Source organism: Myotis nattereri, assembly GCF_964212035.1.
Source record: "Myotis nattereri genome assembly, chromosome: 12".
Classification (NCBI taxonomy): Eukaryota; Metazoa; Chordata; class Mammalia; order Chiroptera; family Vespertilionidae; genus Myotis; species Myotis nattereri.
In genome coordinates this window covers 73,818,952-73,833,628 of record NC_138087.1, presented here as the reverse complement: position 1 = coordinate 73,833,628, position 14,677 = coordinate 73,818,952, and the positions used below count along the sequence as shown (strand labels likewise).

The 14,677-nt window shown below is 40.1% G+C and overlaps 1 protein-coding gene across 1 annotated transcript in view; it reads right to left on the bottom strand.

Moving 5' to 3' along the window:
- Nucleotides 1-14,677, bottom strand: part of RABGAP1 (RAB GTPase activating protein 1) — a 130,542-nt gene that overhangs the window by 32,158 nt on the left and 83,707 nt on the right. The window contains exon 14 of the mRNA XM_081104111.1: nucleotides 51-164. Within this exon, the coding sequence (XP_080960237.1) occupies nucleotides 51-164 (114 nt within the window). The remainder of the gene's footprint in view (nucleotides 1-50; nucleotides 165-14,677) is intronic.

Genomic DNA, 14,677 nt, shown 5'->3' with positions numbered 1-14,677 from the left:
AACTGACAATTCAAAACTGAGTCTTTTTTTGTGTCTGTGACATGAAATACCTTGCATATTTTATATAAGGAATCTTGTCCATCTCCTCCTGTATCCTTAAAGTAGTCATGGGCTGGGAATGTCCGGTTAATATCCCGGGTGATAGCACTGTCCTGAGGAGACTCCTGTGAAAACATAAGGAAAGAGAAGGCTTAGCAGTCTGTCATGTACCTATTTGTTTCGGTTTATACTAGTACAACAAAGTCTTCTCATTTACATGCTTTAAGATGCTTCAGGAACATATATACACATATGCATGCCCAGAGTTACTACATCTTCAGGAACCAACTACTCAAACAAAAGCAAAAGCTAATACAAAGGGAGGGGGGGAGAGAAAAGATTGAAGAAAAGCAACCTGTTTCACTCTATACACCTCATGTATAGTCCATCCCGCTGCAAGAAAGTGAAGCTGGTGCCTTTCTATTGTAACAGGTAAAATGTTCTATTCAAAACAGACTTCCCATTGGAAAATACCATAGCTAATCTCAAAAGGAGGGAAAGTGCTCCTGTTTAAAAAAAACTGGGTACAAGAATTGCTACTTTAATTGATCCTTTGACATGAAGAGCATATGTCAGGTTCTCGATAGAAAAGAGAAGCTCATGACATGTAATACTTTTAACAATAAAGAATTATCAAATAAATAAATAAATAAATAAATAAATAAATAAATAAATAAATAAAAAAGAGAAGCCCCTGAATTGGGTTTATCCTAGGTGCAAGTGGCATAAAAATTTACACAGCAGTATAAGCAATATGAAGCCAGTCCACCAAATACGAAGGGATTCAAACAGGCTATGGGAAAATATCCCTTGCTTTTGCCAATGGAGAAAAACTGTTTCCTTGTTTGTCATGACACAACTAAAACTGAACAAATGTCAATAATGTCAGCAATCCTTCATAAAATATACCAAGCATCCAGCTATTTCTAATATCTTCCCCCCCCCCTTTTTTAAAATATATTTTATTGATTTTTTACAGAGAGGAAGGGAGAGGGATAGAGAAAAACATCGATGAGCGAGAAACATCGATCAGCTGCCTCTTGCACGCCCCCTTACCCGGGATGTGCCCACAGCCAAGGTACATGCCCTTGACCGGAATCGAACCTGGGACCCTTGAGTCCACAGGCCGACGCTCTACCCACTGAGCCAAACCGGTTAGGGCTCTAATATCTTCCCCTTGTTAAATTTTATTTGCTCACATGTTAAAGAACTGGAGAACAGAAGCATGGCCTTCAATTTTAACAATGCACTGTCTTCATAGTCAAGACAATAGCCTTGATTCTCCTTAACACATTAAGCGCCCAGTCAGTCACCACTGACTGACAATATACTTTCCGTCCAGAAGACAAAACAGGCTGGGTGCTTAACGTGTTAAGGAGCCTACATCATATTCAGGACACCATCCAAGAGCCTGACAACTCCTGTTTCAAGATGACAAATTAAAGTGATATTCCTCTCTTGTCCAGTAATTTCTCTAGCCTTCCAGCTAACTATGTTCCCAGGGTCATAAATCCTTTACGATTGTGGGACCTGACTAATTTAGAGCCCATGCTCTTTCTTAGCGGTAAACTATTAAAACCTTCAAAGACATCGCCAAACTGCTTTCCAAGGAGCTTTACTGGCGTAGACAACAACAGTTAAGGCAACTCAGAACTGTGGTGATTCCTGACAAAAGGACAAAATTCAAGGTGAGACCTACGACTACAGTAGTATCACCTGGTGGCAGCTTCCAGGCTGCAGCACATTGAGAGGGAACAGAAACAGGTTTGGGTGGGGAGTGTCTCGAGCTGAGATAAGAGAGAGCAGATTTTGAGGGAGGGCAAGATAGCTGGACTGTGTAGGTCTTAGAAATACTGAAGATAAAAAGGCGAACAGAGAGGGAGCTGCAGAGCTATCTAGAGGGTCCCTGTGAGTCATGAATCAAAAAACAAAAATGATAAACTGGACTTCATCTAAATTAAAAAGTTTAGTAAAGCCCTATTAGAACAATGCCATAATTAAATTTGAAAAGAATCTGAAAACAAATCACAGTAACATTATGGATGATCCCTTCCTAAGAGGACACAGCGAAGAGTTTTGCAAAAAATCCAAACCCAAGTGCTTGTAAAAGTAAGGTTTATATAACAATGCAAAGGTCTTTTATTTCTAGGCAGTTACAGAGTTGATACAGGGAATTTGCTGGCACAAAGCATATTGGATAACACTATTCATATGGCCAAGCTGCTTAAGTCAACTACATACAGCTTCTCAACCAGACTGTAGTTGGTAAAATGGCTTAACAAACAAGCTTTCACAAATGTCCTAAAGGCAATCATACAGAGACGTAAACTTAAAAGAACTGGGAGCCAAAACCGGTTTGGCTCAGTGGATAGAGCGTCAGCCTGCGGACTGAGGGGTCCCGGGTTCGATTCCGGTCAAGGGCATGTACCTTGGTTGCGGGCACATCCCCGGTGGGGGATGTGCAGGAGGCAGCTGATCGATGTTTCTCTCTCATCGAGGTTTCTAACTCTCTCTATCTCTCTCCCTTCCTCTCTGTGAAAAATCAATAAAATATATATATATATATTTAAAAGAACTGGGAATGCAAAACTGCTGTCAGTTGCTATGCCCTGAAAACTACTAAAGTTAAGGTAGAAATAATTTTTTTGATCAGCTGGTTTTATTTTTTGGCTGCTTCATTTAATCTCAAGAGAAACAGCTTTAATCTCCAGAGGAAAACTAAAATGCCACGTGATTACTCAGTATTAACATCTTGCAAACTTTTTCTATTAAAAGTCAGATAGCAAATATTTTTGGCTTTGTGTTGCAGTTACTCAACTCTTCCATTTGTAGAGCTATAGTAGCTAGCAATAATATTTAAATAAACATTTCTATATTCTAATACAACTTTATTTACAAAAACAAGAAGCATGCTAAATTGGCCCCCGGACCACACTGTGCCAATCCCTGCTTTAAATAATTTATTATGGGCAACATGACTGGAAAGATTTTTTTGTAATGATTTTAAATACACTGACATGCTACTTCTGATTAAGTTCATGCATGCTTTACCTGAAGAAATTCTGCAATAAGCTGCAATAACTTGAAATGTATATTCCTTTGAATACATGGTTTTCATGTAATAAAAATTTTTTTAAATGTCTGCTCCAATTTACAAAAGTCAATTCTCAAAGTACTCTATGTATTTCTGTATCGCCTGTGTTGAAAAGGTTTAAAGAAAACCCTATAATTATAGTGATCTATTGTCCCCTACATTTCAAGGAGCAATATAAACAGTATATAGTTCAGAAATTATAAACACACACACTGCAACATATTAGACTGGCTAAAGTAAACAGACAATACCAAGTGTTGGTGAGGATATGAAACTATCAGGACTCTCAATTGTTACTGATGGAGGTGTAAAATAATACAATTTGGTGAATTATAGGGCAGTAAACACACATCTACCGACACCCAGCAATTCCACTCCTACCCAGAAGAAGCAAAAACACACATCCAATAGAAACAACCTATGTACAAAAATGTTCAGCATAACCTTATTTGTAATAGCTAAAAATTAAAAGCCTCAAATGTCCCCCATAGAGAAAGCGATAAATAATGGTATATTCATGTATGGAATAATACATATGTTGCTGAAGAGAATTTCATTAAAAACTGTATTCTAGCCCTAACCGGTTTGGCTCAGTGGACAGAGCGTCAGCCTGCGGACTGAAGGGTCCCGGGTTCGATTCCGGTCAAGGGCATGTACCTTGGTTGCGGGCACATCCCCAGTAGGAGGTGTGCAGGAGGCAACTGATCGATGTTTCTCTCTCATCGATGTTTCTAACTCTCTCTCTCCCTTTCTCTCTGTATAAAATCAATAAAATATATTTTTAAAAAAATACAGTAAAAGAATTATTCTTTAAAAGTGAAAAATCTTATGATCACACAGTAACTTGTCACATGGCCATGCCACAATTTACTAGGCCAAATATCCAACTCTGGAATATTCAGGCTATATATACCACTTCTTTTGTAGAGCCATGATTCTTAAGGGAAAGAAAATGGTTTCCACAGTCACTCTATTCCCCCAAAGATCCGGCATGACCCCTGTGTTTTGGATTTTGAGGTATTCTGCCCATTTGTCCTCTAGAACAGTTATATCAATTCAGACATCACGCTGGTAGGACTCTTAACAGCAGCTATCCTGCTGATTTGGAACAGTCACTGATATACTTGTCTTGCCCTCCTTCTAGTCTACATATAACTAAGAATTGTATTTCAAGTTGCAGAGAACTGCATCTAAAGTTTATTGACTCCATCCCTTTCTAATTCCAATGCTGAACCCACATGCTGGCTGATAAGAAAGGCACTATCGTACATACATTTTCTTGCTTTGTCAGTTAAGAGGGCTCAGAAACAATAACACCCAGTAGAAATGGGTGTCAGAATCTTGGTTTCTAATTTACCAATACAAGGAAACAGAGCTTCTTAGAGAAATGGTTGATTCTAGGACTGGGGTAGGAAATATACAAGATGAACTGGAACTTACAGAAGTACCAGAGAGTAAGGAAATGCTCTCTGGATGACTACTTTTATACCAAGTCCCCCAACACAAAGAACACAAATGCACAACAACAGGAGTATGTCAGAGGGACACAAGAGCCAATTAGAAGAGTTCCCAATGGCCAAAGCTGGGAAACTTTAGCAATAAAATAAATGACGTAGCACTGGATTATAATCTAAAGTATAAAATAAATACCTAGCATAGTAAACTCCTTAAGAAGAATACAGTGTGGAAAGGGGGGAAAGAGCAACCTAACAATGGAGAAATCTGGCAAACATGACCTCAGTCAGGTAATTAAGGTCATCATCAACAGTGATAAGTCATGCTGGTAGGACGTGACCCTTGATATGAGGTAATGAAAACGATACTTTTATTTGTGCGCTCTTCTTCAAAACTTATAAACCTCATGAGAAAAATTAGGCAAATTCTAGTTGAAGGGCATTCTATAAAATACCTGGCCAGTACTCTTAAAAACTGTCAAAGTCATCAAAAACAAGGAAAGTCTAACAGATGTTACAGTCAAAAGGAGACATGAGGAATAAATATAATGCAGTATCCTGGATGAAATCTGAAACAGAAAAAGGTCATTAGGTAACAACTAAGGAAATTTAAATAAAGTACCGACTTTAGTTAATAATAATGTATCGCACTGGCTGGTAGCTCAGTGGCTAGAGTGGCAGCCTGTGCACAGAAGAGTCTTGGGTTTGATTCCTCGTCAAGGACTGTTAAGGCACATGCAGGAGGCAACCAATCAATGTTTCGCTCTCACATCAATATCTGTCTGTCTGTATCTCTCTCTCCCTTTCCTCCCCCCATCCCTCCCTTCCACTCTAAAAAAAAAAAAAAAAAAAAAAAAATCAGTGGAAAAAAATATCCTCAGGTGAGAATTAACAAAAAAATGCATCAATACAATCATTAATTGCAACAAATGTACCATATCAATGTAAGATGTTAATAATAGGGGAAGCAGTGCAAGGTATATGGAAACACTGTACTATTTTAACAATATTTCTATAAATATAAAACGGTTCTTTAAAAAAAAATAAAGTTTATTAAAAAAGAAAAAGCCCTGGCCAGGTAGCTCAGTTAATTAGAGCATCGTCCTGATACACCAAGGTTGTGGGTTTGATCTCCGGTAAGGGCACACACAAGAAGCAACCAATGAGTGCATAAATAAGTGGAGCAACAAATCGAAGTCTCTCGCTCTCCCTAAAATCAATACTTTTTTTAAAAGCTGTATTAAAAGAAAGCGCAACAGGTATCACCTCCTTATTATACAAAATGGAGAATCAGGCTTAGTGAAGGTAAGCCCCTTATTTGTACTTATTAGGCAATCAATAAAATGCTGAACTAAATTTGTGGAAGAAAATCGGTGAAATGAACACTGGGAGTAAGTTCAACAGAAATCAAAAGTAAGCTCTGTTATTGTGAGTGATTTCTAGAGATTTCTTTCTTGGCCCCAATTCTTATGCTCTTTTAGTGTATATGATAAAGCAATGGTGAGGCTTTGTTACTTTTTAAATTTTTAAGGCTCTTCTAAAATAATTTACGCAGAGAAAAATCTAAGGAAATGATGTTTGTGTCGTTTTCTTCTCCCTGTGTTGGTTTTGAAAGTCGTCCATTAGTTCAAACAGTGGTACCACATTCTGTAATTTTTCTGGATGACTATTTTTATACCTTACTGTGAGAATTGGCCCACTGGGTAACTTCTCAGGATTAACAGGGTAATGGGAACAAGAGGAAACCCTTTGAATACACACCCTTTGTAAACTCAAGTTAAAAAATAGAAAGCTAAGAATGGCAGGAAGAAAAAGAAAGTACCCAAACAAAGAAAATGTAATGGAAGGTTGCCATGAGAAATAACCAGCATAGGAAAGATTATTATTTCCATAGTAGCTTAATGCCTAAAGAAAAAATTAGATCTTAAGGCTAGTCCAGAATGTTATACATGCTTTGTTAAAAGCCATCATGTAATACTTAAGAAAACAATAAAACAGAAAGCTCAGGACCAAGTTCACAGTCCAACTTTAAGCAATACAGGATTTCATGGCTTATCTGTCTGTGTATTATCTTCCTGTTCTACATCTATTTTCCAAATCTCTTCCTTATTTAAATTTTCCTATTTTATTGAATTATAGGTATTCTAATGAAGTACCTCCATACCCTAAAAATATGAGGTAGGGTGTATTTATATAAAAAGCCCTACAAGTCCATTTCATAGTTTAATCAACAAGGACTCTAAAAATAAATATATCTGATTGATGGGCAGGGCAAGTCATCTTTATCTTAAACTCAGATTTTAAGAACATAAAACACATGCACCTATGCACACATACTGATACTTGTCCCTGTGTGACCAGCACCACTGCTCCTCAAATCAGCATCTTTTCAGCCTGCAGTGCTGCTATTCCCCACCAGTGCAATAACAGGGATTTTATTTTAGTGGGGACTGGTTTCGTTAGATATTGCTTTGTGTATTTATCTTGGGGATTTGCTCTTAGAGGCAAAAATAATTTCTGTAAAACTGTCATTGAATAACACTTAATAAAAGATTTAAAAAGCTGAACCAAAAACAGACAAGAAATTGATCTTTAACGTATATAAAAGCAAATAAAACACTGTGTTGGTATTCAGTAATTAACACTTTAAAACTTCCATTTCCAACACATTACACAGAGAGCAAACTGGAACTAGATTTCCACAAACATGGAAGTAACTGAAGGCATCTCAGAATCTGGCCACAACTGTGACGACTGGAGTTGGACTTCTGACAAAGAAAGGAGAAGGCAGTATTTGGGTGCTCTACCGAGATCACACAATATAATGAACAGAACTCTAACTCTGGGATCAGGAAATTCTGTTTCTGAATACAGCCCCCCGCCCCCTTTAATTGTGTGGCCTTGGACAAGTCTCTTAACTAGTCTGAGCCTTAATATCCTTCTCTGTAAAATCTAAGCTATGGTTCCTTCCTTACAGAGTTTATGAGAAACAAATGAGATACTGCATGGAAAGCAGGTATCATGAGGTCCTGTACATCAGTGGTGGCTCTATCCCATCATACTTGACATTTCTGATATTGGCATATTTTCAACCTTAGGAGGGAAGCCAAGGGACAAAATGTGTTTGGCAGATTTTCCCATGTTTGGGACTTAGTGCCCCGTCGGGTATCTGCAATTCTAGATAGCATGCAATTCAGAAATCCATTGTATTTTACCAACATTGTAATTTATCTTATCCAAATGCAATTATAAAGAAGATAAGTCAGGCAACAGAAAAATTGATACACAATGTAAATGGTTCAATAAGTGGCTTTTTAACCTATGAGCTGGGCTAAACAAAACACCGTAGAGCTCAGAAAAGTACTTCTGTTGATTATCTTTTTCAAAAAAATCATTTCTCAGAGAAAAAAAAAATCCTTTTGAGTTTCTCTATTATCACTGCCTCATTTAGTAAAGAGCTCTTCTATTTCAAGACAATCAAATACCTATACCAACCCCCACTGGTAATAATCCTATTTACTCTCCTTTTCTTCCAATAGAGAAAACAATGTATCCCAAGCATGACAACTATGTAATCAATGAACTGCCAAAGAGTTTATTACAGACAACTGACCCAGAAAACAGGCTCCAGAAAAGTTTGCCAAATTAGTGCCTCTAACTTTAATACATAGTTAAGCACTATATCAGCTGAGTAGTTATAACTTATATTAAATCTATATCATACAAATGCAATAAAAAATTAGATGACTTCTTCAGGAAAAAAAAATAGCTCTTTAATAAAATAATGTACTGCTATCACATTGTTTCAATCCAAATATGGCATGATAGTGCCATTCTAAAAATAAATCTAAGTCCCATGCGATATGCAGCCTTTTAGCTACGTTCATTTCCTTTTAGGGCTCAAGTTTCCCACAGGAAATTATTCAATGTTTGGCAAAACTGTCCCAAATCATCTATAGATACTGATTTGGGACAGTGCTAACTGCACTATCAACCTTTTTCCTGCTTTGCTATTGTTGAATCGCCTACACAATAATCCACCAAGGAGAGGCCAAGGAGCAGGAAATACTCAAAAGCTATTGCCTGACAAAAGTGATACAGAAAGTGTCATTTTGAGTTAAAAAGTGGCAGGGGAGGTGACTTATGAGTCAGCTAAATTAGAAGCCACAAAATTATTACATACAAAGTCATATGCTAAACAAATGTTTCTTATAACTTTGATGACTTTCAAATACTTATTTAAATTGTATTTTTATATTATTGAGCAAAACTGCACATCAAATGCGCTCTCAGTACAGCTTAATACAGATTGATTTGCTTAAAAATTTTGTAAAGCATTAATGTGCTAGAAATAAAATCCTCTCAAAATCACTCACTCATAATATACCACACACACAATCAAGACCCACATTCCTTAAGCAATATTTTTATATAACCAAATCAAATTATGATTTTTAAGAAAATGTTTTAGAATTCTAAAGATACTCAGTTTTATTTTTAAATTTCTTTTTTTTTCTGAAAATAAGTCAGATAAAAGTGTACTTGCTAAGTAAAAAAATATATAGCAGCTATAAATGGCTAGAGATATTAAAATACGACTTTAAAACTATAGAGGCCCAGCCGGTGTGGCTCAGTGGTTGAGCGTTGACGTATGAACCAGGAGGTCACGGTTCAATTCCTGGTCAGGGCACATGCTTGAGTTGTGGGATTGACCCCCAGTGCGGGGTGTGCAGGAGACAGTCGATCAATGATTCTCTATCATCATTGATGTTTCTATCTCTCTTTCCCTCTCCCTTCCTCTCTGAAATCAATACAAAAATATTAAAAAAAACAAACCCACACAACTTTATAGAGTTCCTTGCTCATGTAACAGTTAACAAAACATTAAAATGAGAAGCTGTGTTTGAATATTGGTCACAAACATCTTTAGGAGTGTATTACTGAACTGAATTTAATATTCCATAAGAGGTCTGGGTTCATATACGCATTCACAGACTACAGGTATATGTTCTGGGTTTCAACCTTTATTTCCATTACATATTTTTATATAGCTTTCAGGCAAAAGTTATGTTTCCTTGAGCCCCAATATCATGTTTGAGACTTAATTTTTCTACTAAAGAACTAATCTTAGACAAATGATCAAGAAACGAATATTTAAAAGCTATTATTTCATCATTAATGTATCAAGCTATAATTACTTAGATGTTTTTATTAATCTAAAAACTTAAAAAATTATCAGCAACTAAGTATAATACCAACCAAATTCTCTTATAATCCCTTAGTAAAAGTCCTCCTGGTATTCAATTATTTTTATTTTTTTCTACTTAAAATTCTAGACAAAGAGCAACTTTAAAAGTTACGAGCAGTTATCTTTTATTTAAGCAAAAACTTCATCCTGTAATCTTACCAGCAGTACAAATACTACAAACACCAATGAAGCCGTTCCAGAACCACCCATTCATATTTACTTCCCCTAGCAACATTTCTCAGGTGGTTGCTAGTGATCAAGAGAATTTTCTAAGATTTTGCAAAACTTGATTTATTTGACTCAAAGTACCAATGAAAGATTACTTTTATTTATTTTATTTAATACACACCCAAATCTAAACAATTTTCTTTTTTTTCCAGTCCGGCTGGAAACTCCCGCTTTCTAAGCACTTGACAATGTTGAAGAGTCCTTTGGACTTATTTTGGTGCCATGACTGAGTCTAAGGGAGGTATAAGAGCTGGGTTCTAGTCCCAGTTCTGTGACTAATGAACTCTGTCACTATTCTGGGTTTCTCTTTCCCCATCTGTGAAAGGGGAGCCTAGATTATGACCTTTAAGGGATCTTCCAGGTCAGTTACTTTGGGATTCTATATTTATGTCATTCATGTACTCAAAACCCTTTAATCCATCTCCAATTCCTAATTAGAATCAAATCCCTTAGCATTTATTCCAGACCAGGTAGGCCCAATTTAGCTTTTGACCATACTCTCCATTATAACCTCAACTTGAAACCTCTGGTTCATCCAGACTGCCCTATTCACTAGGAAGAGAGCAGCATAGACAACATGGACGGAATGTTCACTGAGGGCTAAGCACTGTGCTAATAAGAGCTTTACTATTAATGTAACATGCATCTAATCTTGAAACGACTCCTGTTATGATGGTGCCATCTGCACTTAAAGATGAATATCCTTCTGAAGTTCAGAAATATTGAGATTACCTAATAAATTGCCAGAAGTAGGATCAAATTTTGCTTTAACTTTATTTCCAGTGCTATCTACACTAATAAAAGAGAAAAATGATAATTGGCGTACGGCGCTACCCTTTTCATTGGCTAATCAGGGCTATATGCAAATTAGCTGCCAACTAAGATGGCAGTTAACTGCCAAAAAAGATGGCGGCTAATTTGCATATGTAGACACAATGCAGGGAGGTGAAAGGGAAAGCAGGAAGAAGCCCCCTGACACTGACTGTGATCAGAAACTCAGGGGGAGCTAAGAGCTGGGGGGCAGAGCGAAGGCGGCCCTGGGGCCACCTTCGCCCTGCCCCCCAGCCATGATCAGAGAATCAGGCGCCTTTGCCGCCCTGGCCAGTGATAGCAGGAAGTAGGGGTGGAGCCAGCGATGGGAGCTGGGCACGGTCGAAGCTGGCAGTCCCGGGAGCTAGGGGTCCCTTGCCTGGGCCTAAAGCGGAGCCCACGATCGCGGAGCCGCTGCAGCTGCGGGTCCCCGCTGCCTGAGCCGGACGCCTCAGCCAGAGGCGTCCTGCAGGGGCAGGGGCGGAGCCCGCACGATCACGGCGCCCCCCGCTGCCACTGTGGGTCCTCGCTGCCCGGGCCGGATGCCTAGGCCAGAGGCGTTAGGCCTGGGCAGGGGCGGAGCCTGCAAACCGCGGGGAGCTGGGGATCCCCTGCCCAGGCCTGACACCTCTGCCGGAGGCCTCAGGCCTGGTCAAGGGGCCGATCCGGTGATTGGTGATCGGAGGGTGATGAGGGTCAACTCCTCTGGCCAAGGCATCAGGCCTGGGCAAGGGGCAGAGCCAGCAATTGGAGGGGTCTGGGGGTCCCCTGCCCAGGCCTGACGCCTGGGCCAGAGGCATCAGGCCTGGGCTGGGGGCAGAACCAGTGATGAGGGGAAATTAGGGTCCCCTGCCCAGGCCTGACGCCTCTGTCAGAGGCGTCAGGCCTGGGCAAGGGGCCCATCCTGTGATTGGAGGGTGATGGGGGTCAATGCCTGAGGGCTCCCAGTATGTGAGAGGGGGCAGGCTGGGCTGAGGGACCCCCCCAAAACACACACACCCAGTGCACGAATTTCGTGCACCGGGCCCCTAGTGTAGGGTATAATACACATAGTCAATACGATGATGTTAACAATACATGGTGTTACCATAATCTAAGTAGAAATGGTTTCAATCCTTACATCTATCATGTCATGAAGGAGAAAAACTTTTAAAAATGAAAGTCTTTTGAGTCAGATTCTACTCCCCAAGAGTCGATGAAGACAGAGACCCACAAATGCTTTTGTTGTTGTTGTTTAGCTATAAATAAATGGCTTTAGCAGTGGGGATTTCCCAAGTCTTTCCGGAATAAATTTCAGAAATAAATCATGCCTTTCAATGCTGTAACTTTTGCTTTCTCCCCCAAATATTGTCTTACTAACTCAATTCAACAAGGATTTGTTGAAAGCTAATAAACAGAATTTAAAGTTTTACTTTGAAAAGACTTTATTTCTGTATTTTGTTCAAACCAATACAATCTTTTGGTAACAAACCAATAAATAAGTCTTTAATTAAGTGACTACAGTCATCTACACTAATAAAGGAGAAAAATGGTAATTGGCGTACGGCGATACCTTTTTCACTGGCTAATCAGGGCTATATGCAAATTAATTGCCAACTAAGATTGGCAGTTAACTGCCAACTAAGATTGGCAGTTAACTGCCAACAAGATGGCGGCTAATTTGCATATGTAGGCACAATGCAGGGAGGCGAAAGGGAAAGCAGGAAGAAGCCCCCTGCCACTGACAGTGATCGGAAACCCAGGGGGGAGCTAAGAGCTGGGGGGCAGGGCGAAGGCGGCCCTGGGGCCGCCTTTGCCCTGCCCCCCAGCCATGATCGGAGAATCAGGCGCCTTTGCCGCCCTGGCCAGTGATAGCAGGAAGTAGGGGTGGAGCCAGCGATGGGAGCTGGGCACGGTCGAAGCTGGCAGTCCCGGGAGCTAGGGGTCCCTTGCCTGGGCCTAAAGCGAAGCCCACGATCATGGCGCCCCCCGCTGCCACTGCAGGTCCCTGCTGCCTGGGCCGGACGCCTAGGCCAGAGGCGTTAGGCCTGGGCAGGGGCGGAGCCTGCAACCGCGGGGAGCTGGGGGTCCCCTGCCCAGGAGGCCTCAGGCCTGGTCAAGGGGCCGATCCGGTGATTGGTGACCGGAGGGTGATGAGGGTCAACTCCTCTGGCTGAGACATCAGGCCTGGGTGGGGGGCGGAGCCGGGGATTGGGGGGATATGATGGTCCCCTTGCCCAGGCCTGAAGCCTGGGTCAGAGGCGTCAGGCTTGGGCGGGGGGTGGAGCAAGCGATCAGAGGGAGATGGGAGTCCCCTGCCCAGGCATGATTCCTGGGCCAGAGGCCTCAGGCCTGGGCCGGGGCCAGAGCCAGTGATCGGGGGGAGATGGGGGCCCCCTGTCCAAGCCTGACACCTCTGGTGGAGGTGTCAGGTCTGGGCAAGGGGCCGATCAGACGATCGGAGGGTGATGGGGGGTCAACGCCTAAGGGCTCCCAGTATGTGAGAGGGGGCAGGCTGGGCTGAGGGACACTCCACCCCCGACACACACTCAGTGCACGAATTTCGTGCACCGGGCCCCTAGTGTTAACATAAAGATGTGCTTTTTACTTTGCAAAGGGCTTTCTCATGTTATATACTGGTACTGTTTGATAATTATGTCACTTTATTAGAATCTTTTGTCTATTGATCCTTTAGGTTTCTTTAGTTCTGTCCAACTGGATAATTTATGCCAATCTCATTCAAGCAGTAGGGGCAGATAAGACTATAGAGTCCTACTCACCCAAAGTTTAGCCATCTCATATACTGCTTTCTAAGGAAATCAATCTAACATATATTGCCTTATCTACAAATACTACACAGGTATACCTGTCTTCTATTGGTAAAAAAAAAAAACAACAACAACAAAAAAACAAGTTTAAAAATCTAAAAAGATCCAAACATATACCTATAAGGCATAGTGACATAGTAAATTAGGAATCAAAAAGGTCTTATAACCTGTTTTTTTTCTTTCCTTCTATATTCTATGTATCAAAAAGGTCTGACAGCCCAATTCTTCCCCTACAAACCTGACAGGATTGTAAATTCCTCCCAATTATTACTTCCTAAAGATATAACTCCTAATGCCCCCTTCCTTCTGCCTGTTCCCATTTGGATTAGTTGCTTTCTAGGTCTGCAGCACCTGTGACTTCCTAAGGCTTTCCTTCCCTATAACATGGGAATTTCTTCACCTCTCTCCTATGTTGGAGTCCTTGTATCTTGGGTTCTATATCTTCCTCTTTCTTGATTTCATCTCTCATTCTGGGGAAATATATCCTTCAGTAACTTTCTGAGAAAGTATTTAAGACAGGTAAATATTTTCAGACCCTGTATATCTCAAAATGGATTTACTTTACTCTTTACACTTGAATGAAAAGTCTGACTGGGCATAAAATTCTAAGTTAAAAATCACTGTGCAAAATTGTGAAGTTATTACTCATTATCTTCTTGCTTTTTTAAGGTGGAAAGTCTAAGGCTATTCAGATCCCTGTAACTAAATTATGATTCCACCCTCCCACCCCTACTCCAGACCAAGCAGCTTTTAGGATTTTTCTTTATTCCTAGTGTTCTTAAATTTTATAATGATTTGCCATCAAAGTCTTTTTATTACATTAAGCTGGTCCTTTTCATTATGAAAACTCATATCCTTCAGTTCTGGAAATTTTTCTTCTCATACTTCTTTGAGAATTTCCTTCTTTATTCTGTTTCTAAAATCATGCTAGTTAGGTACTGAGCTTCCTTGATTGAACTTCTAATTTGTCTTGCTTTCTGTCTACTTTATTGACTTT